The sequence below is a fragment of the Anser anser genome (assembly GCF_964211835.1).
Source record: "Anser anser genome assembly, chromosome: 3".
NCBI lineage: Eukaryota > Metazoa > Chordata > Aves > Anseriformes > Anatidae > Anser > Anser anser.
The window spans coordinates 966,903-987,147 of NC_139722.1; the positions used below are offsets into that span (position 1 = coordinate 966,903).

The 20,245-nt window shown below is 62.8% G+C and overlaps 2 protein-coding genes across 2 annotated transcripts in view; one reads left to right on the plus strand and one right to left on the minus strand.

The window, feature by feature from the left end:
* Positions 1–9,950, plus strand: GAREM2 (GRB2 associated regulator of MAPK1 subtype 2). Its single transcript, XM_083830521.1, has 6 exons — positions 1–180; positions 3,472–3,612; positions 4,813–4,943; positions 5,912–7,039; positions 7,201–7,364; positions 7,482–9,950. Exons 1-6 carry the CDS (start codon positions 69–71, stop codon positions 8,344–8,346), a joined length of 2,541 nt encoding a protein of 846 aa, XP_083686647.1. The 5' UTR covers positions 1–68; the 3' UTR covers positions 8,347–9,950.
* The window catches only part of HADHA (hydroxyacyl-CoA dehydrogenase trifunctional multienzyme complex subunit alpha), a 27,402-nt gene continuing 16,477 nt past the window's right edge, over positions 9,321–20,245 (minus strand). Inside the window, exons 11-20 of the mRNA XM_083830522.1 lie at positions 20,124–20,233; positions 19,699–19,833; positions 19,133–19,304; positions 18,353–18,439; positions 15,639–15,779; positions 14,353–14,421; positions 12,903–13,098; positions 11,959–12,073; positions 11,248–11,393; positions 9,321–9,948 (exon numbers count right to left, since the gene is read on the minus strand). Coding sequence (XP_083686648.1) covers positions 9,803–9,948; positions 11,248–11,393; positions 11,959–12,073; positions 12,903–13,098; positions 14,353–14,421; positions 15,639–15,779; positions 18,353–18,439; positions 19,133–19,304; positions 19,699–19,833; positions 20,124–20,233 — 1,317 coding nt within the window. The 3' untranslated portion in view covers positions 9,321–9,802. The remainder of the gene's footprint in view (positions 9,949–11,247; positions 11,394–11,958; positions 12,074–12,902; positions 13,099–14,352; positions 14,422–15,638; positions 15,780–18,352; positions 18,440–19,132; positions 19,305–19,698; positions 19,834–20,123; positions 20,234–20,245) is intronic.

Here is a 20,245-nt window from a genome sequence, read left to right on the forward strand (position 1 = left end):
AGCCCGGCGCTGCCGCCGCCCCCCCCCGCGGCCCGGGGCCGGCCTGAGGCGGCGGCGATGCGGCGGCGATGGAGAAGCTGGCGGCGGGGCTGGCCCGGCTCCGCTGGAGCCCCGCGGCGCTGCCCCTGGACGCGATCGTCAGCAAGTGCCGGCTGCCCACGCTGGTCTGCCTGGGGCAGGGTGAGCGGGGCCGGGGGGCAGGGGGACGGGGACGGGGGCAGGGGGACGGGGAGGGGGCAGGGGGACGGGGGCAGAGGGGCAGGGACCGAGGGATGGGGATGGGGGCAGGGGGACGGGGGCAGAGGGATGGGGACAGGGGCCAGGGGGAGCAGGGGCTGGGGACAGAGGGACAGGGACAGAGGGATGGGGACAGAGGGACGGGGAGGGGGGCAGGGGGACGGGGGCAGAGGGATGGGGGCAGAGGGATGGGGGCAGAGGGACAGGGACAGAGGGATGGGGATGGGGACAGGGGATGGGGAGAGAGGGACGGGGAGTAGGGGGTGCAGGGGATGGGGACAGGAACAGAGGGATGGGGACAGAGGGACACGGACAGGGAGAGGGGCTGGGGGGGGGGCAGGGGATGGAGGCAGAGGGACGGGGAGGGGGGCCGGGGGGAGCAGGGGATGGGGACAGGGGTGGGGACAGAGGGATGGGGGCAGAGGGATGGGGGCAGAGGGATGGGGGCAGAGGGATGGGGGCAGAAGGCCAGAAGGACAGGGACAGGGGCCGGGGGGAGCAGGGGCTGGGGACAGAGGGACAGGAACAGAGGGATGGGGACAGAGGGACACGGACAGGGAGAGGGGCTGGGGGGGGGGCAGGGGATGGAGGCAGAGGGATGGGGATGGAGACGGGGACAGGGACAGAGGGACAGGGACAGGGATCAGGAAAGGGATGGGAAGCATGGGGGGGGTGCAGGGGACAGGGCTGGGGACAGAGGGACAGGGACAGAGGGAAGGGGCAGGGATGGGAAGCATGGGGGGATGAAGAGGGCAGGGACACAGAAAGAGGGACAGGGAAAGAGGGACAGGGACAGAGGGACAGGGAAAGAGGGATGGGGACAGAGGGACAGGGAAAGAGGGACAGGGACAGAGGGACGGGGACAGAGGATGGGGACAGAGGGACAGGGACAGAGGGGCAGGGACAGAGGGACAGGGACAGAGGGACAGGGACAGAGGGACGGGGACAGAGGGATGGGAGTGAGGCAGGGCTGGAGGGGCTGGGGATGGACGGGGGGACAGGGACAGAGGGAGGAGGGACGGAGCGGTGGAAGGAGGTGAGGCAGGGATGGAGGGGACAGGGAGCAGGGGAGGGCTGGGAGAGGGGGGTCGGGGGGGGGCGACAGAGGGGGCAGGGAGAGCGGGATGGGGAGCTGGGGGGGCTGGGGGGGCTGGAGAAAGAGGGGCTGGGAGGGAGGAAGGGCTGCAGCGGATGGGGACGGACGGAGGGACTGGGACAGACAGGGACGGGGATGGAGCAGGCAGGGCGATGGGGGGGCTGGGGAGGAGGGGAGGGCAGGGGGCTGGGGGGGGCTGGGGGGAGGGAGGCTGGGAGGGGTGGGACAGGGACGGGGCCGAAGGGCACGAGGGGAGATGAAGGCCGGAGGCGTGAGGAGGAGGAGGGCGGCTGGAGGCCGGGTGACCACCCCCTCCCCACCAGTGGCAGTGGGGACCCTGCGCTGCACCCCCGAATTCCCTCCTCCCCTGCAGCCCCACGGTTTGGGGGGGGGGGCTCCCACCTTTTGGGGTGCCCGGGGTGGGGGGGTCCCAGCGGTGCCTCCCCCCTCCCCAGGCACAGGTGGGGGGGGGGGGCACAAAGGGGCCGCCTGCGCGGGGCTGCCGGGCCAGCGCCGGCCTTTGCCCATTTCCCTGGTAACTGTTGCTGAGATTTCGGGATGGAGGCGCCCGGCACGGCCACGGAACCCCCCCCGTCTGCACCCCCCTGCTCGGGGATGGCGGCACAGAGCCCCTCAGCCCCCCCCACCCCCAGCCCATCCCTGGTGGTCCCCAGACGTGGAGCAGGCTCAGACCCGGACCCCCCCCCCCCCCACCTTGCCCTGGGGTGCTGGCGATGGCCCCGGCTCGGGCTTGCATTTTCGGATGCGTTCCTCGCCCCTCGGTCTGGCCCCGCTGCCCTGAGAGCTGGGGGGGGGGGGGGGGCTCTAAGGGGTGAGGGTGGCCGGGGGGTCTCCGGGGGGGTCTCCAGGGGTCTCTGGGGGTGCCCAGGGGTTGACACAGCGGGGCTGTGGCTCAGGAGGGCAGCTTCTGCCTGGTGCTCAGGTCAGCGCCTCGGGATGTGGGGGCGCAAGGAGCTGAAAGTGGGCTGCGGGGGGGGGGCCTGACAGTGCTGACCCCAACCAGGGACAGGGAAAGGGACAGGGACGGGGACGGGGACGGGGACACCTGGGTGTGAGCACGGCGGTGCAGGGCTGTGCACGGCTGCGGGTGCGTGCGGGGAGCCACGCAGGGCATGCAGCCGGGGGGGGGGGGGGCGGCACAGCCAGGAGCACCCTGCCCCGTTGCACGGTGTAGGGGCAGAGCGGGGTGTCAGGGGACAGGCTGAGCCCCCCTTTGGAGCAGGACACGTCCCGTCCCCCCCCCAAGGACTCGCTGCGCCCCTCCGGAGCCGGCTGCAGCCTGGGGGGGTGCTGGGCCCCCCCCGAGCCGCCTCGCCCCGGCCTGCAGCGCGGCCCCGTGTCAATAAAGTTGTTGTTCGGCCGCTGCCGCAGCCTTTCAAGAGGGACAAAGAAAATTGTTTCCAGGGCAACTGGCGGCTCTTGGCAGCGGGCACCTGCTCGCCCATCGCCCGGCGCCCGGGCCCCCCCCCCCCCCCCCAAACCCGCACCCCCTCGGGGCTCCCCCCGCGGCCGTCCCCAAGCCTGGGGCTCGCCGTCCCCGTGGCCGTGCTGCCCCCCCCGTCCCCCCCAGCCCCAGAAGCGGAGCTGAGCAAAATGGGGGAGGGGGGGCCCTGAGCGTGTTTTAGGCCTTGGCATTGCCACGCTCTCTTTTGGGGGGGGGGGCCGTGTTGCACACCTGGGGGGGGTGGGATTGAGAGCAGCTCGCGGGGGTCAGGGGCTCGGCCCCCAGCTTTGGGACAGGAGCTCCCCAGGCCCTGGCAGGGGGGGAGGTGGGGGCTGGGGGGGCTGGGGGGGGGGAGGAACACAGGGGCTGGGGGCTGGAAAGGGCCCTGGGGAGCCTGGGGGAGGCCGGAGGCAAAGGCGGGAGCTGGGTCCTGGCAGCCTCGGCCCCCCCCCCCCCCCCCCCCCCCCGGGGCTGGTGGCACATGGGGTGTGGGGGGGACACCAGCAGGACCTGGCTGGGGACCGGTGCTGGGTGCTGCAAAGCAAGGGGGGGGGGGGGGGGGTGCTGCTGTCCTGGGGGGGGCTGGCACCCACGGGTGGGCTCCCCAGAGCTGTGTCCCCCCACTGCCCCCCCCCCCCCCCCAGGGGCTCAGCCCGTCCCCGTCCCCCCGCAGGGGAGTCGGTGGAGGGGGTGAGCGCCCAGGACGTGCTCCTGATCCACTCCTGCCGCCAGTGGACGACGGTGACGGCCCACAGCCTGGAGGAAGGGCACTACGTCATCGGCCCCAAAATCGACATCCCCCTGCAGTACCCAGGTGGGGACAGGGGCTGCGGGGCAGGGGGCCGGGTGGGCTGAGCCCGGCACGGGGGTGAGGAGGGATGGGGGGGGGGGACTGGGGTGGGTTGGGGTTGGAGACAGGGACATGGCCGGGGATGGGAATGGGGATGGGACACAGCAGGGAATGGAGACAGGGATGGGATGAGTTGAGATTGGAGACAGGGATGGGATGGGATGGGATGGGGATGGGGATGGGGATGGAATGGGGATGGGGATGGGGATGGGGATGGAATGGGGACAGGGATGGCATGGGGACGGGGATGCAGATGACAATGAGGATGGGGATGGAGACAGGGACGGGTTGGGATGGGGACAGGGACAGGGATGGGATGGGGACAGGGATGGGATGGGGACTGGTAAGGAACGGGGACGGGACGGCGATGGGGACAGGCCGGGGCTGCCGTAGCAGACGAAGGTGCTGAGCTCACCGCGGCCGCCGTAGCGAGGGCCCTTAATGACCACTCCTAAGTGCTCGCCATGGCGGCAACGAGTCCTGCTAATAAATAAATAATGGGAAGTGGAGCGGGGGAGGGGCAGATCGCCCATCCCAAGGGGGGTCAGGGCAGTGGGGGGGGGGCACGCAGCGTGTTAACCGGCTCGGTGGGGCGCAGGGCAGCTCCTGCCACGGTCCCTGTCCCTTTGCTCGGGCGCCACGGCCCCGTCCTCCCCCAGCTTTTTGTGTCCCCTCTGCTCTGGCCCGGAGCAGAGCAGCCCCGCGCCGCGGCGCCGAGTTAATATTCCCATCAGGTCCTGTCCCCGCCACGCTCGCGCTAATGAAGGCAGAGTTTTGCTCCTGAATGCAGCCCTCCGGCTGCCTGGCTGCGCCTGGCCCCCCGCACACCGCTCTCTGTGGGGCTGGGGGCAGCTGGGGGGGGGGCAGGAAGCCTCCGGGAGCCGCTCCCTCCATCCTTGGGGCATTTTTGTGGTCGCTTTGGGGTGTTCTCTGCCCCTATGGGGGTGCTGCAGGGGCACCGCTGGGGAGCTTGGTGCCCCCGGAAGTTTGCTTCGGGAGGAGAGAGCTCGGGATGGGCCCCAAATGGGATGGGGACTCCAGGCTGGGCTCATCAGCTGCTGATGGGCCCCGATGAACCGTGCCAGGGTGGCTGCGGGTCACCAGGGCCGGGGGGGGCCCCCCGTGGGCCCCTCTGACTGCTCCGGGGCTGGGTGTCCCCTGCAGGGAAGTTCAAGCTGCTGGACCAGGACCGGGACATCCGCGAGCCCGTGCAATATTTCAACAGCGTGGAGGAGGTGGCCAGCATCTTCCCCGACCGCGTCTTCGTCATGGAGGCCATCACCTTCAGCGTGAAGGTTGGCGTGGTCACTGCGGGGCGGGGTGGGGGGACAGCAGGGAATGGTAGGGGGACGTCGGGGGCATCGGGGGACCGTGGTGGGGCAGCAGCCGAACATCAGAGCATGGTGGTGAGGCAGCAGGGGTGGCGGTGGGACAGGAGGTGGTGGTGGGACACCAGGAGGTGATGGTGGGACACCAGGAGGTGCTGGTGGGACACCAGGAGGTGGCGGTGGGACAGGAGGTGGTGGTGGGACACCAGGAGGTGGTGGTGGGACACCAGGAGGTGGCGGTGGGACAGGAGGTGGTGGTGGGACACCAGGAGGTGGTGGTGGGACACCAGGAGGTGGCGGTGGGACATCAGGAGGTGGCGGTGGGGCATCAGGAGGTGGCGGTGGGACACCAGGAGGTGGCGGTGGGACACCAGGAGGTGGTGGTGGGACATCAGGAGGTGGCGGTGGGACACCAGGAGGTGATGGTGGGACACCAGGAGGTGCTGGTGGGACACCAGGAGGTGCTGGTGGGACACCAGGAGGTGGCGGTGGGGCATCAGGAGGTGGTGGTGGGGCATCAGGAGGTGGCGGTGGGACACCAGGAGGTGCTGGTGGGACACCAGGAGGTGGCGGTGGGACATCAGGAGGTGGTGGTGGGACATCAGGAGTTGGCAGTGGGACACCAGGAGGTGATGGTGGGACACCAGGAGGTGGCGGTGGGACACCAGGAGGTGGTGGTGGGACACAAGGAGGTGGTGGTGGGACACCAGGAGTTGGCGGTGGGACATCAGGAGGTGGCGGTGGGACATCAGGAGGTGGTGGTGGGACAACAGGAGGTGGTGGTGGAACACTACAGGATGGTGGTGGGACCTCAGGGTTGGGGGTGGGAGGTAAGGGGAAGGCAGCGGGACACCAGGGGGTGGCCGGTGGTGGGACACCAGGGGACGGTGACGGGGCACTGGGTGCCTGCTCAGCCACCGTCCGCCCCTGCGCAGGTGGTGTCGGGGGAGTTCAGCGAGGACAGCGAGGTGTACAACTTCACGCTGCACGCCGGGGACGAGCTGACGCTGATGGGCCAGGCGGAGATCCTCTGCGCCAAGACGGTGAAGGAGAAGTCGCGCTTCAACACCCTCCTGCGGAAGCTGGGCAAGGCGGCGCCGGCGGCGGGGGCCAAGCAGGTGAAGGGCAAGATGCCCTGCCTGATCTGCATGAACCACCGCACCAACGAGAGCCTCAGCCTGCCCTTCCAGTGCAAGGGCCGCTTCAGCACCCGCAGCCCCCTCGAGCTGCGGCTCCAGGAGGGCGAGCACACCATCCGCAGCATCATCGAGAAGGTGCGGCTGCCCGTCAACGTGGCCGTGCCCAGCCGCCCGGCGCGCAACCCCTACGACCTGCACGCCATCCGCGAGGGGCACTGCTACAAGCTGGTCAGCATCATCTCCAAGACGGTGGTGCTGTGCTGCATCCTGCGCCGGGACCAGCTGGTCCCCTTCCACTTCCTCCTGCTGGCCGACATGCCGCGCTTCCAGCTGCCCGAGGGGCTGCTCGGGGGGGACCCCCAGCTGGAGAAGCTGCTGCGGGACAGCGCCGCGTACTGCCACGAGCGCTTCAACCCCGACGAGTACTCGCGGGCGGTGCGGGAGGCCAAGCCCGACTTTTCGGAGGAGTGCGCCAGCCCCCGGCGCTTGAGGCTCTGCCTGCCGGGCTGCGCCCGCGAGGAGCTCAGCCAGCCCCTGCAGCGCCTCTCGCTCTGCTTCTACGGCGGGGGGCTGCCCCGCGCCCCCCAGGACGCGGCCGCCCGCTGCCAGGACCCGCCGGGCGCCAGTACGGGGACACCGCGCCAGCAGCCGCCGCTGCCCGACTTCGCCGACCCCGAGAGGGAATACATGACGCCCGACTGGGCCGAGCCCGAGTTCAGGACTCAGGAGCCGCTGGAGATCCCCTACGAGGAGCTCTGGAGCAACCAGGGCCTGGAGAGCTTCTCCTCGCCCGGCGGCACGGGGCGGCCGGACCTCGTCGCCTTCGGGGCCGCGTCCCCGCTGGGCTCCCCGCGCCGCCCCGGCGTGCCCAGGGACGAGCCCCTGGGGGACGCGCCACCCCCGGTGCCACCCAAATCGGAGGCGGTAAGAGCTGGGGGGCGGCCCCGGGGCTGGGGGGACCCAGCGGTGTCCCCACGCTGGGGGCACGGAGTGCACCCATCGCGACCTGCTGTTGGGTTGGGGGGGTCCCGGGGCAGTGTCGGCCCTGCCACGACAGGGCCCTGACGGCGCTCGCCCCGTTGCAGGTGAAGGAGGAGTGCCGGCTGCTGAACGCGCCCCCCGTGCCGCCCCGGGGCGGCCGCCCCCCAGCACCCCGCAGCCCCCCAGGCCCCCTGCGCTTCCCGAAGCTGGCTCCGGCTCCCTCGCCCAGCCCCAGCCTCTCCTACTACTCCTCGGGGCTCCACGACGGGTGAGTGGCTCGGGGACGTGGGGTGGCCCCCCCCGGGGCGGGATGTCCCCCGCACCGTGAGGTTTGGGGGGGGGGACACGACGTGGCCCTGGGGTGACGCTCGCCTTCCTCCGTCAGGTCGGTCCCGCGGAGCGGCAGCGGCTCGCCCTCGCCCGACGCCTACTCCCTGTACTGCTACCCCTGCGCCTGGGGCGACTGCAAGGCCGGGGACCCCCCCGGGCGCCCGCTGCCCCCCGCCGCCCAGCCCGGCCCCACCGCCTGGTCGGACCCCTGGGCCTACGCCGAGGCGGGGGCCGGGGGGGGCAGCGGCCGCTCCACCCCGCTGCCGGCGGCCGAGCCCCCCCTGAAACCTTTCCGCAGCTGCCCCCGCCTCAAGCCCCCACACCCCCAAAAACGCTTCGCGCCCTTCGGGGCGCTCAACCCCTTCGCCGGCCCGGCCGAGTGGCCGGAGAGCCCGGAGTGGCCCAAGCCGCCTTCGGCCCCGGCTGCTCCCTCTTCCTCCTCCTCGCCCGAACCCTTCGCCCCCTTCGAGGGGCCGGATCCGACGGCCCCCCCCCGCCCCCCCAAGGGTTTTGAGGGGGACAGCATCGTCATCCGCGGGGCGGCCCCGCTCTCGCCCGCCGTCCTGCGCGGGGCCGAAGGCGGCGTCGCCCGCCTCTACCTGGCGCAGGGCGTCATCGAGGTGCCGCCGGCGGCGCGGGGCGAGGGGGGGGCCCCGCCGGCTGCCCCCCGGCCCAGCGGGGACGGCTCGCCCTGGCTGCCCCCCGCCGACCTCTCGGCCCTCTCGGTGGAGGAGGTCTCCAAGTGCCTGCGCTTCATCGGCCTCTCCGAGGACGTCGTCAGCTTCTTCGCGCGGGAGCGCATCGACGGCAGCATCTTCGTGCAGCTCAGCGAGGAGATCCTGGCTGACGACTTCCGCCTCACCAAGCTCCAGGTGAAGAAAATCATGCAGTTCATCAAGGGCTGGCGCCCCAAGATCTAGCCGGGTGATGGGGTACCCCCAGCCCCAGCCACGCAGTGCCTCTCCCCGCTCTGGCTGCGGGGTTTCCTCCTCCCCGGGAACTCGGCCCCACTGCCTGGGGCTCCCCCCTTTCTGTTTTAACACGGGACAGTAATTTTGGCCTCAACAGGCTGGAAAATATCGGAGTTTGCATTGACTGCTTTAACTTAATCCTTGTGGATTAGTGTAATAAATGTACGGGAGAGAACAAGCTGCCGGAGAAGCCCCTTGCTCGGGGAGGAGGGGGACAGGGGCTTGGTGTGGGGGCCCGAGGGGTGGCACAGGGAAAGAAGAGCTGCTCCGGGCAAGGCTCGGAGCCCACGCACACAGCTCCTGTGCAGCCCCCAGAGCAGGGCACGGGTCCAGGGGGCCGCTGCCTCCCCCCCCAGGGAGGGCTGAAGGCTGCTCGCCAGCCCCGCAAGCAGGCAGCTGCCTCCCCCAGGGCAGCAGAGGCAGGCTGAGAGGACGTCTCGGCCAAGTTTTGCGCTGCCGGCTTTGAGAAACGAGCACAAACGCGACGTGGAAAGAGCAGCATCGCCGCGCGAGCACCCTGCTGCTGCCGGGGGACAGGCAGGGCACCGCGGCGAGGCAGGGAGGTGGAGGCCAGGCCGGCTCTGAAATTAGCGACAGGTGTGCGGAGATTTAAAGCCTTTTAGTTTAAATTGAGCTCTCCCCATGGGGGGACCCTTCTGGCCTTTGGCTGCTTGATTTGCAATTACAGGCGGGTCCATCTGCCAGGATAACCCCGGCGGCAGCGCTCGGGGCCAGACAAAAGAGCCGGAGGCTCCTCGCAGGCACTGATTGATGGCGGAGGTGACAGAGCAGGGCTTTGTTCTGCACTGCCGCCCTCCCCTGCCTCTCCCCACCAGTGCCCCCCCCCCCCCCTTTGTCAGTCTCACAGCTCAGCAGGCTGCCAGCAAGCGTGGGCGGCCCCCCGACACACCGAGAGGACCCTGGAGGATTGCCTGAACGCTTTATTTCCACCCCGAGCGGTTCCGTTCCTCGGTGCCAAGCGGCTGCGCCCCAGCGAGACAGGATGAGAAGCAGGCATGGAGTCCGAACCCGGGAGACGGGGATTTATTGGTGCTTTATGGAAAGGCAAGGCCGCAGGGCCGGCCGCGTGGATGCTGCTGCCTGCCAGGCCCCAGGAGCGCTGGTGGTTGCGATAGGAGAGCTGATACAGAAGAAACGCTCTCTGTCAGCAAGGAGCCACCAGGCCCACGCTGGCCCAGGACGGATGTGCCCGACACACGGTAGCTGATTAAGGCACTTGAAATGACGGCAAGCCACAAGGCAATCTGCTATCACCCTCCTTCCTCTCCCTGCCTCTCCCCCGGGTGCTTTGCAGATTAACCTACAGAGAATTGGGTGGTGCTGGAGCGCCGGTGCCCCCGGCTCAGGCTGTCGGTGCGTCTCGGGCAGGCGTCACGGGCCCCGCTCACTGGTGGAACTTCTTGCCCGGGCTGTTGGCGTAGTCCAGCAGCAGCTGGCACGGCGTGAACTGGCTGCCGTAGACGGCCTCGTACTTCCGCAGCTTGTCCACCAGCTGCTTGGCTCCGTAGGAGTCTGCGTACCTGAAGGGACCTGCGGGGGACAGGGGGAAAGTGGGACGGGTGCTGAAGAAGGGAAAAACACCACACCGAGGCTCCCGGAAGGGTGACAGCACTGGGCATGGCAAATCTGTCCTCCACAAGAGAGCCCCGGCTGCTGCCACGTGGAGCCAGCACCCCAAGCTTCCCCTGTGCGAGCCCAGCTCAGAGGGGAGCAGGAAGGTGCTGCCGCCTTTGTGCCTTGTGTCAGCCCTCGCTGGTGCTTTTGCTTGGTCTGAAATATCCATCCTAAAACTGGCAGCGAAGCTGTGAGGGTCCCTGCATGCCACAGAATATGCTGGGGGTACTGCAGGCTGGGACAAGCCGAGCACAAGGTGGGACAAATCATTTTCATCCCTCTCCTGGTTTGAGCTTGCTGCAAGGAGGGAATTACCGGGGACCCTGCAGAAGCACTACCGCGTGGCTTAGAGCCCTCCCTGTCTTTCAGTTGTGACCCAAGCCTCAGCTCATGCCTTGCCCAGTGCCCTGGCCGTGGCCACAACCACCCAGCCAGGCTGCGGATGGGTCCGAGAGGACTTTGCCCACACTCTTGGCTAGGACCAGGCCAATGTACTTGCTGGAAACCTCAGCCATGGTGCACAGCACTCATCAGCTCATCTGTATCTGCGAGGTGGGCCCCTGGACACTGTTTCCCAGTCCCGCATGCAGCGGGAAACCGTTTCCAGCAATGCTGCAGGAAGCCTGCCTGCCCGCCCAGGCCAGTCGCGGCGGCAAGAGAGGAGATACGTGGTTGGACGAGATGATCCCGAAGGTCTTTTCCAACCTTAATGATTCTCCGATTCTATACCAGAGCCTCATTTTTCACTGAAGGCCATACAGCTGCACAAAAGCCAGGGACTTAAAAATGCAGGACCTTCGCAAGTCTCCCAGTCCACCTGCCCCCATGACTATCAGGCAGAAAAGCTCTTTTGAGTGATGGGAAGTGCTGATGAGGCTGGGGCCAGCATGGATCTGCCTTCTTGCTCCAACCTGAAGACAGCAAGCGACCTGGTTCCTGTCCCGATCCTCACCACCTCTGTGAAACGGCTGTACCAGCAAAGGAACTCCCCAGGGCCACGGCAGAAATGCCCCGCACTCCTTTAAGCAGCTATCAGGCCCGCTGCCAGCTCCCAGGTGGGAAAGCTGAAGCAACGTCCCTGGCTCAGGCTTCACATGGGAGAGCAACACCCATGCCGCAGCTCAGACCTGGCCTCAGAGCCCACCAGAAAAGCCCCCGACGAAGTTCTCGAGCCAAGTCAGGCAGGCCTCGCCACCCCGCAGCTCCCACACTCACCTCCCAGGCACGGCGGGAAGCCCAGGCCAAACACAGCACCAATGTCTCCCTCCACGGGGTTGCTGAGGATCCCTTCCTGCAGGCACATGGCTGCCTCGTTCACAAACCTCGTCACCAGGCGCATCTGGATGTCCTCCTCGGTGCAGCTACCAGGAGAGAAGAGTCTGTAAGGGCTGTGCGGCTTACACAGCAGCTGGATGGAGGAGTACGTGAGACCAGCGGAGGTGGGGGGCAGGGACAGGCCTTGAGGGGGGGCGAGGAACTCATTGGAAAGGTCCCCAGCCTTGTGAGGCTAAGGGCTGCCAAGTTCTGCGCTGTGACTCCAGGCAGGCATGTGGGGATGGCGAGGAGTCCATCTGGCCAGATGGGAACTGCTCCAGGAGACATTTCAGCGCCAGGCTCTGCAACAGGTCTGCCCCATGAAGGTCAGGGAGGGCAGCTGCTCAAACCGACCCTCCCGCTGTGTCAAACCCCACCTTGGGAAAGCTTCCTGCAGGAGGTGCTAAAGCAAGGTGCTAAATCCACAGGTGTTCCACTCCTGCTAGCACGGGCTCTCCAGAGCCAGCAGCCTGCCCCCTGCACGCCGGCTGGGAACCCAGATGCCACCTAGAGTGACTCCACGTTTAACGGTGTCTTCCCGGGCTCCTGGAGCTGGGAGCCAGGAGGAGCTGGGCAGGGGCTGAGCCAGCCCACGCCACCACAGGTACTCACACTTCAGGTTTAGCTGGCACCTTGAACCGTGCCAAGATCTCATCCATGCCAGAATTCACACTCCTGTTCTTCACCCCCTCCTGGTAAACGTAAAAGCCCTTCCCCGCCTTGCGGCCTGCCGGGGGAAAAAAAAAAAGCAGAGTCAGATCCTGCCACGTGTCTCCTACGTTGGTGACACCTGTGCCTCTGATCTCGTGACTGCCCCTTCCGTTAGTGTGAGCAATCCTCCCGGCACAGGCAGCTTCCCTGCGCTTCAGATCGAGCCCGTTTCCTGCCTCATGAAGCAGGGAGGGAAGGGGCCCCCATCCAGCTGGCTCCTTGGCAAAATGCTGCCGCCTGTGCCAGACCCCAGTGCCTTCGCTAGGTCCAGAGGACAGTCAATGTCACAATCCACGGCTACAGCAGCCTTTGGCCATGGGAGCAAGGGGGAGAGACGACAACATCCAAGTAACCCTCGCTGCCAGCTTCTGGTCACAGCAAGTGGTGTTTGGAGGGTGAACTGACCAAGCGCAGGGCTCCCTGGGGCACACTGCTCCGTCCTGGCATGCTCAGAGGCAACAGCAGCTCTTGTACTCAGTGCCACCAGTGAGCAGCTTCTGCCGCATGGACAGAGCCATCACCCTCCCTCACGTGGAGCTTCTAAGCCTCAGTTCGGGGCCTGCTTCACTTCAGCACGTTCATTTCCAGCCTCTTGCTCCCTACCTCCCAGAGTGCACGCGCAGGTTTAATGGAGGGGCTAGAGAGAACTTCGTGATCTCCTGCCTGCTGCCTTTGCTCTGCGCAGCACCCCTGCCTGCTGCAGCCGATTCTGCAAAGGAAGGTCCAGCTGCATCCGAGGGTTTATCCTCTGACTGCTCTCACCTGAGGCAGAAGGGGCTGATGGATGCTGTTACTTGCCCTCGAACAAAGGGGAAACGTTGGATTAGAACAGCCCGGTGTCTCACCTAAGAAGCCTTTTTCCACCATGAGTTTGAACAACTCGATGCTGCCGCCTCCAAAGCGCTCGCCAAAGGCCTTGCCGAGGTCCTCGGCCACGTGCGTGGCCACATCCACACCCACCTCGTCGATCAGCGTGGCAGCACCCACCGGAAAGCCAAAGGCTGTAGAGATGGCGTCTATTTTCTTTGGGTCAATGCCCTCCTGCAGGAACAGAAGGGGGAAGCAGTGAGATCTCGGGGCGAGGGCCCTGGGAACCCAGCACGGGGGCAGAAAGGCTCGTCGGGGGCCGCAGGCTGCGACCAGCCCCACTGGCTGCTTGAGATCAGGCAGGAGCAGCGTAGTTGTGCTTGCACCACTCCTGACTCTCCCCTGCCACTATGCGAAGAGGGCAAACCCTCAGCACTGCCTGCACCAGGTCTCATCAGACCACAGCGCAGCCAAGAACAGGCTGTGGGTAACCACAGGCACCGGGGCTGGGGCCTGGCTTCCACTGACTGACGCAGTGCGATGCAAATTCCTTACGACTGACACCAAGTCCCGTGCAGGACAGGGCTTTCTTCTGCAGGGTGCCTTCAGCAGGGCAAAAACCTGCACACCTCAAAGACCGAGCAGGGCAGGGGTTCCTGCCCTTGGCGGCAGATTTGCTCATGGTCCACCTGCCAGCGTGTGCTGTGTCAAACCCCGATGAGGACGGCCTGACTCCTAGCCCAGAAAGGCGCTCTCAAGCCTGCTCCGCTCAGCCGCAGAGCCGAGAGAAACCTGCGTGTGCACCCCTGCCTTGCTCCCAGCCTCCGTTTTGAATGCAGCACGGGCAACACTGCCCTCTGCTCTGCAGCCCTGGGCGGCTGATCCAGGGGGAGCAGGTCACCGCTTTGGGAGAGCGGCCTTGCAGGCGATGCAGGAATCTCCATCTTGCTTGTCACAGCACCGAGCAGAGCACAGCGCAGATAAAAGGGCATCTGCGATGCACACCCTGCCTCACATGTACCTTACGTGTTCTGAAATCTAGGTCCGGTACCACAACAGCTGTCCAAATGAGCTTCCCAACAGCTCTGGGTGAGAGGACACACACCCAGTCACAGCCTGAGCGCAGGGGCTAGGCCAGGGGTTTGGAACTTGGGGCAGCTAGTCACCAGGCTTCAGTGGGCTTTTACACTTGGCGAATATCTTCAAGCCAGGATCTAGGGAGAAACCCGTCCTAGCAGACGCCAGGAAAGATCTGGCCTCGTGCAGTTTAACGTGCAGCTCCCCAGCTTCACCTGCGCATGGGGATGCAGTGGGAAGACGGCCACTCTGCAGGTGTAACTTACACCAGCATTCCCACGAGCTGCCTGAGCTGCACCCTCAGGCTGCTTCCTCACCCACTTCCCTCCTTGGCCAGGACTAGGGCTGGCCTGGTTCGGGGCAAGGAAGCAGCAGAGCTGGGGGACACCCTGTAGCCGACGGGATACACACCTGGAGAACTCGGACCACTTCTGCCAGCATCGGCCCCAGGCACCTGGTGGTGTAGAAGCCAGGTCCGTCCTAGGGGAGAAGAGTGCGACAGGAGGCAGGTGAGAACAAACTGCAGGAACGCGGCCCCTGTCAGCAGCACAAGCACCGAGTCTCACTGCCCAGCCTGCAGTTCAGACACATGCAACTCCATTTTTAACAGTATGCAGTCAACTCCTAGAACAGCTTTTACCTGTAGGGCTCAGCAGAGTTTGAAGACTTAAGAATTTAGTGCCTGGAAATCCCCACGAGAGTGTTTTTATTTAAAATAGCGCCTGAAGGTCCCACGCAGGCGGCAGAAGACCCATTCACCAAGCCCAACAGGCTGACAGGGTGAAAGGGTGCTAAGCACAAGTGAAACAGGCTTTAAGCTGTTGTTTCACCTCTGATAGTGCTCGCAACGTCAGGAAGCAGCAGACTGGCTACAAACTGCCATCTGATGTGGGGGTGAGGGTTACAGAAGCAGCACGGTCTCCCCCTGGCCTGCAGAGATGCTTAGAGCACCTTCAGACCGTCCAGTTTTCCCAGCACCACCTGAGACCAGCTGTGCAGCGCTGGCAGCCTCACACATCAGTGAAAAGTCCGGCCCAAAGCGACACTTATTGACACTTACCAAACCGCCCCGAGCCTACAGGGTGAACCCCCCCCGCAGCTGACACAGCATCACCGACACTTTCTACTTCACGAGCACGAGACCTGTTCCGAGGGCTGTGCACGCAGCAGCTACCAGCCTAACGAGCAACTGAAACCCCACAGCGTTTTGAGGCTCCCCTCCTAGAGATCACAGCTGTTTGTCCTCGGCCCCTGCCTCTCTTCTCCCTCTGCTTTGCACAACTCTCCCCCTACATTTGCACACGTATTTGTACCCTCCCTCTCGCACAAGATTTAAATCCAGAACGGGGACAGTTACTGCTCACAGGCCCCGCTGTCCTTGCATTTCCCCAGGGAGAAGAGGCTGTGGGAGTCCTGCCAAGACTGTTCCATCTTGGATGCCACTACAGCCTGCAGCCTCCTGAAAGCTGCTTAGAGCAGGGACGCCAGCACCTGTGCCTTCTGACCCTTTGTGGCTGTTCCAAGGGACACCTGAAGCATCACCTGGGCACCTGCCCCTTTTCTAATCTCCATTTCTACTCCTCAGCATGAGTAGCTAATTCCGTCTCATCCGCAGCCAAGTTTCAGCCTCCTCTCAGCGCACAAGCCCACCCTTCCCTTTATTATCCCAGCTTGTATTTTGTGCAGCGTTCCCTCACCTTTACCACGATGACGACCTTGCCCTGTTTGAGGCCAACAGCAACAGCAGAGGCGGCCGTGTCCTGGGATGTTTTGTCTGTGGTGATGATTTCCAGCAGCTGCATTTTGTCAACAGGGGAGAAGTAGTGCATCCCGATCACCTAGGCAGAAGAAGAGCTCAGGGTTAAGACAAATTCTGGCTCCCATGGTAAACCACTGGGAAAATCAAGTCCCAGCTGCAGAAGGAAGCAGGCCAGCATGGATTGCAGGACCCACCACCATACAGCGTTGTCATCCAGCCATGTACTCCACTCCCTCTCCAATTTCTCTCTCTCTCCTTGGCTTTCCCCAGGAAGCAGCCCCTGTCCCACAGCTCTTGCCTCAGTGAGCACGTAACTACGCTTGCAGGACCAAGAGCGCTGCTCAGCTCTCTGTACTTGTTAATGATACGGCTGCAAAACTTGTCTGGGAATCTCAGCTGGGGTCAGTCCCCAGGTGGATCACGTGCACGGTGTGATGTGTGTGATCTGCAGGTGCTAGCTGAGCAGGGGGAGCAACCGCCTGCCTGGGTGGCGCTTCTTCTGGACGCTCAAAGTGGAGCAGCAAAGAGACAGATGTTGAGCAGAATCCCTGTGCTCTGCTTGTATTTTTTTTTTTGGGGGGGTAATGAAGTGAATCTAAGGACAAGAAGGCATGTTTCCAGAACCTAATTACAGAGGTAAGCACAGCCTTCCTCTGGGAGCAACACTGAAGCGGAGATTACTCGTCTGTGTGCCTCATCCTGCTAACACGGCCACGTAATCAGGATGTCACCTTCATGCCTCCTGGAAGCTACGCTTGGCACTAAGCTCTGCCTAAGTCAGAGGCACCTTGAAGGACATCTACAGTCTGCAAAACTAATTAAAGAAAATACATTAATTAGTTAACTGATTTCCTATTAGTTTCCCCATAAAGAGTCATTACACAGGCAATTTATTCAGCAAGAGGATGTTATTTGCAAGTATGTACGAGTAAGGCACAATTTGCATTTCTGATGCAACTGAGGCCTGAACAGCAAAGCAGGAAGAGGCTCTCCAGGGTCACAGGAACCTCCAGCAGCAGGGAGGCACAGCAGTACACCACTTGTGCTGTAAGACAAGCAGCAGGGGCAAGGCGCTGCCCTGGGCAGATCTGAGAAACTTGTAGGAGTTAAGGAAACCAGCCATGGGCGCTTCTGCCTTTGCATTTGTGTAACAATTCCCAGATGAGCTCTAGAGCTTCCGTTTCCTTGGGGGCTGCTGCCTCCACATTCCACCTATCTCTGAGGACCTGGCTCTTGCCATGGTATTATTACCCTGCAGGGGAACTGCTTGCTCCACCCTGTGTTTTCTGCAGCCCCACGTAGGCAGAGCAAACGCCTCAAGTAAGGGGAAAACACTTCTCCCTTCTTATATCAACGCCGCCCTAGACTGAGGCTCAGCCCACAGGAGGTGACTCCACCTGGTTACAGATTCCTCACGCTACGTCAGATGCTGCCGTGTCATTGTCATGTCTGCTCTCCTGCTGCTGCTCCTCCCTGAAGGGTGCACGTCTCCTGCAGGGCCGCTGTCAGACCTGCCAGTCTCGTGCTAACAGAATCACAGGTACCCTTGGAAATCAAGAGGGCACTGAAAAAAGTGCATAGCGGACTCCTTCCAGAGCAGTGCATTCACACACCTCAGAGGGTCGCTCCATCAAACAAGGCGCTCAGGGCAGGCTGCTCCACGGGAACTGGTGTTCATAGAATGGTTTGGGTTGGAAAGGACCTTGAAGATCATCCAGTTCCACCCCCCTGCCATGGGCAGGGACACCTCCCACTAGACCAGGTGGCTCCAAGGCCCATCCAGCCTGGCCTTCCAGACATGGGGCATCCACAATTTCTATGGGCAGCCTGTTCAGTGCCTCGCTACTCTCACAGTAAAGAATTTCCTTCTTATATCTAATCTAAATCTCCCCTCTTTTAGTTTAAAGCCATTTCCCCTTGTCCCATCCCTACACTCCCTGATAAAGAGCCGCTCCCCAGCTCCTACCTGGCTGCACTTGCCTGGGCTAAGGGATGAGGATGCAGCTATTATACAGATACGGCTGTTTAGACTTCAAGCAAACAGACGGAGTCCTCTGTTCCAAACGCCCTGCTACAAGCTGTATCGCTGCACTCAGTGCTCCGTTCACATGGACAACCTGGAGCCAGGCAGAAAACCCACCACACCCTTCAGGAGTTTGATTCTATGGCTGACTGTGGCTTCGGTTTCAGCACTTCTGAGTTCAGCTTCCAGCCACCAACTTTTCCTCCCTTTTTGCTGTTAGACCAGTGCCTTCTCCCTGAGAAGGCACGTTCCCATCACGGTAAGTCACTCCTATGTCTAACCACCTTATCAAAATGACCCAAATCTCCCTGGCTGGAATTTTCTTAGCTCGAATCCTTCCATAGCTCTTCTATCCCGCTGCGCACATCAGTATTTCCTAAAGCACGCTGACCTCCCTAACGCACACTGCCTTGCCAATATCACACTTGATGGGAATCCACCTTCATCCCCTTCCTACCTGCCCAAAGATCACAAGCTCTTTGTTCAAAGCTGGCTCTGGGGGCAGAGGCTGAGCTGTTTCATGTTCTGAGGAAGAAGCAGAAGAACCCGACGCTCACCTACAGCAAAGCCATTTTGCCACTAACAGGCAGCTCAGCACACTCACAAGCTCTTTGGCACTGGGTACTCACCTTCTCTGGCCTCTTGCTAACAGCAGCAATTTGGTTGATCGGGAGGGCAGACGTGTTACTGGCGAAGATACAGTGAGGAGGGATCACCTGTGGCAGGGGGTGGAAGAGGCAGTTTAAATGCACAGGCTCCAAAGTCAGACGTGATGTACAGAACCTGAGAGCAGCGCTAGCACAGAGCATTCCCAGCACCTACTTGAGAACAAGGCAAACCTGATCTTCTCCATCAGAGCAGTGTTAGAAACTTATCCTAAAGCAGCAGCACAAGTCAGCCAGGCACAACTTCTACTGATCCCCCCTCTAGGTCTGCAGTATCAGTCTCAGAGCCCTCATGATTCTGCCAGTCCACTGCAGCCACATTAGATACTGCAGCAAGGGACATCAGAAAGAAGCACAGGCCAGCTGCTTTACCAGTTACTTCCTCACGTGTTCTCTTGAACAGAGAAGAGAAGAGGCAGCAAGCCAGGGATAGCGAGTACAGGATATGTTGTGGAGATACATTACTGTCGTAGCAACGTGCTCAGAAAAATGAAAATGTTCCTGTGTGGCTCCCAGGAGTCAGGGAGTGTTGAAAGTGCCCCTGTTCAGCTAAGAACTAGCGACTCCTTAATCACAGAACAGGCAGGCTGCCCTGGATGCTCACACATGTACTGAAATGAATAATTGTCACAAAGCATCAAACTACTGCATAAGGAAACGTGAGAAACCCAGCGGGGCAGGACACCCCGAGTCTCCACCGTACAGCGATCTTATCTAGCATAGCTGACCAGAACTGATACTCACGGCCTCCACTTCCTTCAGCACTTTGTGCTTGATGTTAATGTCCTCGAACACAGCCTCGATCACCATGTCTGCTTTATCAAAGCCCTTGTAGTCCAGCTGGCTCGTCATGTTGCTGAGAATAGAGTCCCTCTCAAACGATGTCAGGCTCTTCTTCTTCACCTTGCCATTCAGCCTAGGGAAGAAATCTCTGTCAGAGCGCCTGCACAGGCCAGCCCAGACTGCTGGAAGAGCACCACGACACCAGGGATATCCCTCCCTCCTGGAACAGGGACCCAAAGCACCACCTGCGATTCAGCAGGACTATCACTGGCCCATCCTGCCATCTGGAAAAATGAGAGCCCCGTTCACACAACTCGGTGCATCAGTCTGAAGGTCCATCATAGACATGAGCACTGTTACTGCTGAGCCAAGGACGAAGAGGACAGAAATCCAACTTTTCAGAAGTCTGACCCAATGCTTCCCCTGACATGGGCCTCTAGTCACGAGTTCCTGACTGCCTGCAAGCAAAAGATTAGTTTGATGAAAGCCCCATCCCATCCCAAGTGAATTCCTGTAAACTCACGTACCCCTTGAAGACCTGCTGCTGTCCTCTGTCCAAGCCTTGCTGCGTCGTGTCCTTCAGAATGGTCTTCAGCCCCTTATCCACGGAAACCTGTGCAATCCCAGCTCCCATGAGCCCTGCTCCCAGCACTGCCAGGGTCCTGCACAGAAAGTGGTGAGGGGGGAAGACAATCAGAGCTCGAAATAGCTGAATTGCCATTGTTGTCGTCAGACTCGCACAGATCCTGTCCAGCCAGGCACTATTTTTAGTGAGGTCATGCAAAAAGATTTCATTTGTGGGTGGGACGTCCAAACTGCAGAGGATTAGCATTCCCAAGGCAGGAAATCTCTCTGCTCTGCCACACTGCAGGACTCTAGGCCACAAAGTTCCAAGAATCTGTCAGCAGAGGTCTGAAGGAGCAGTTGGAGGACATCTCACGCTCGTACTTACTTGACCTCTCGCTGAGGTGTTCCAAACTTGTTCTTCTTGCAGCGCACCTGCCCGTGGTAAAGCCCGATCAGTGCCTTGGATTCCTTAGTCATTGCGAGGTGGCCGAAGCTCTGAAAAAAGGG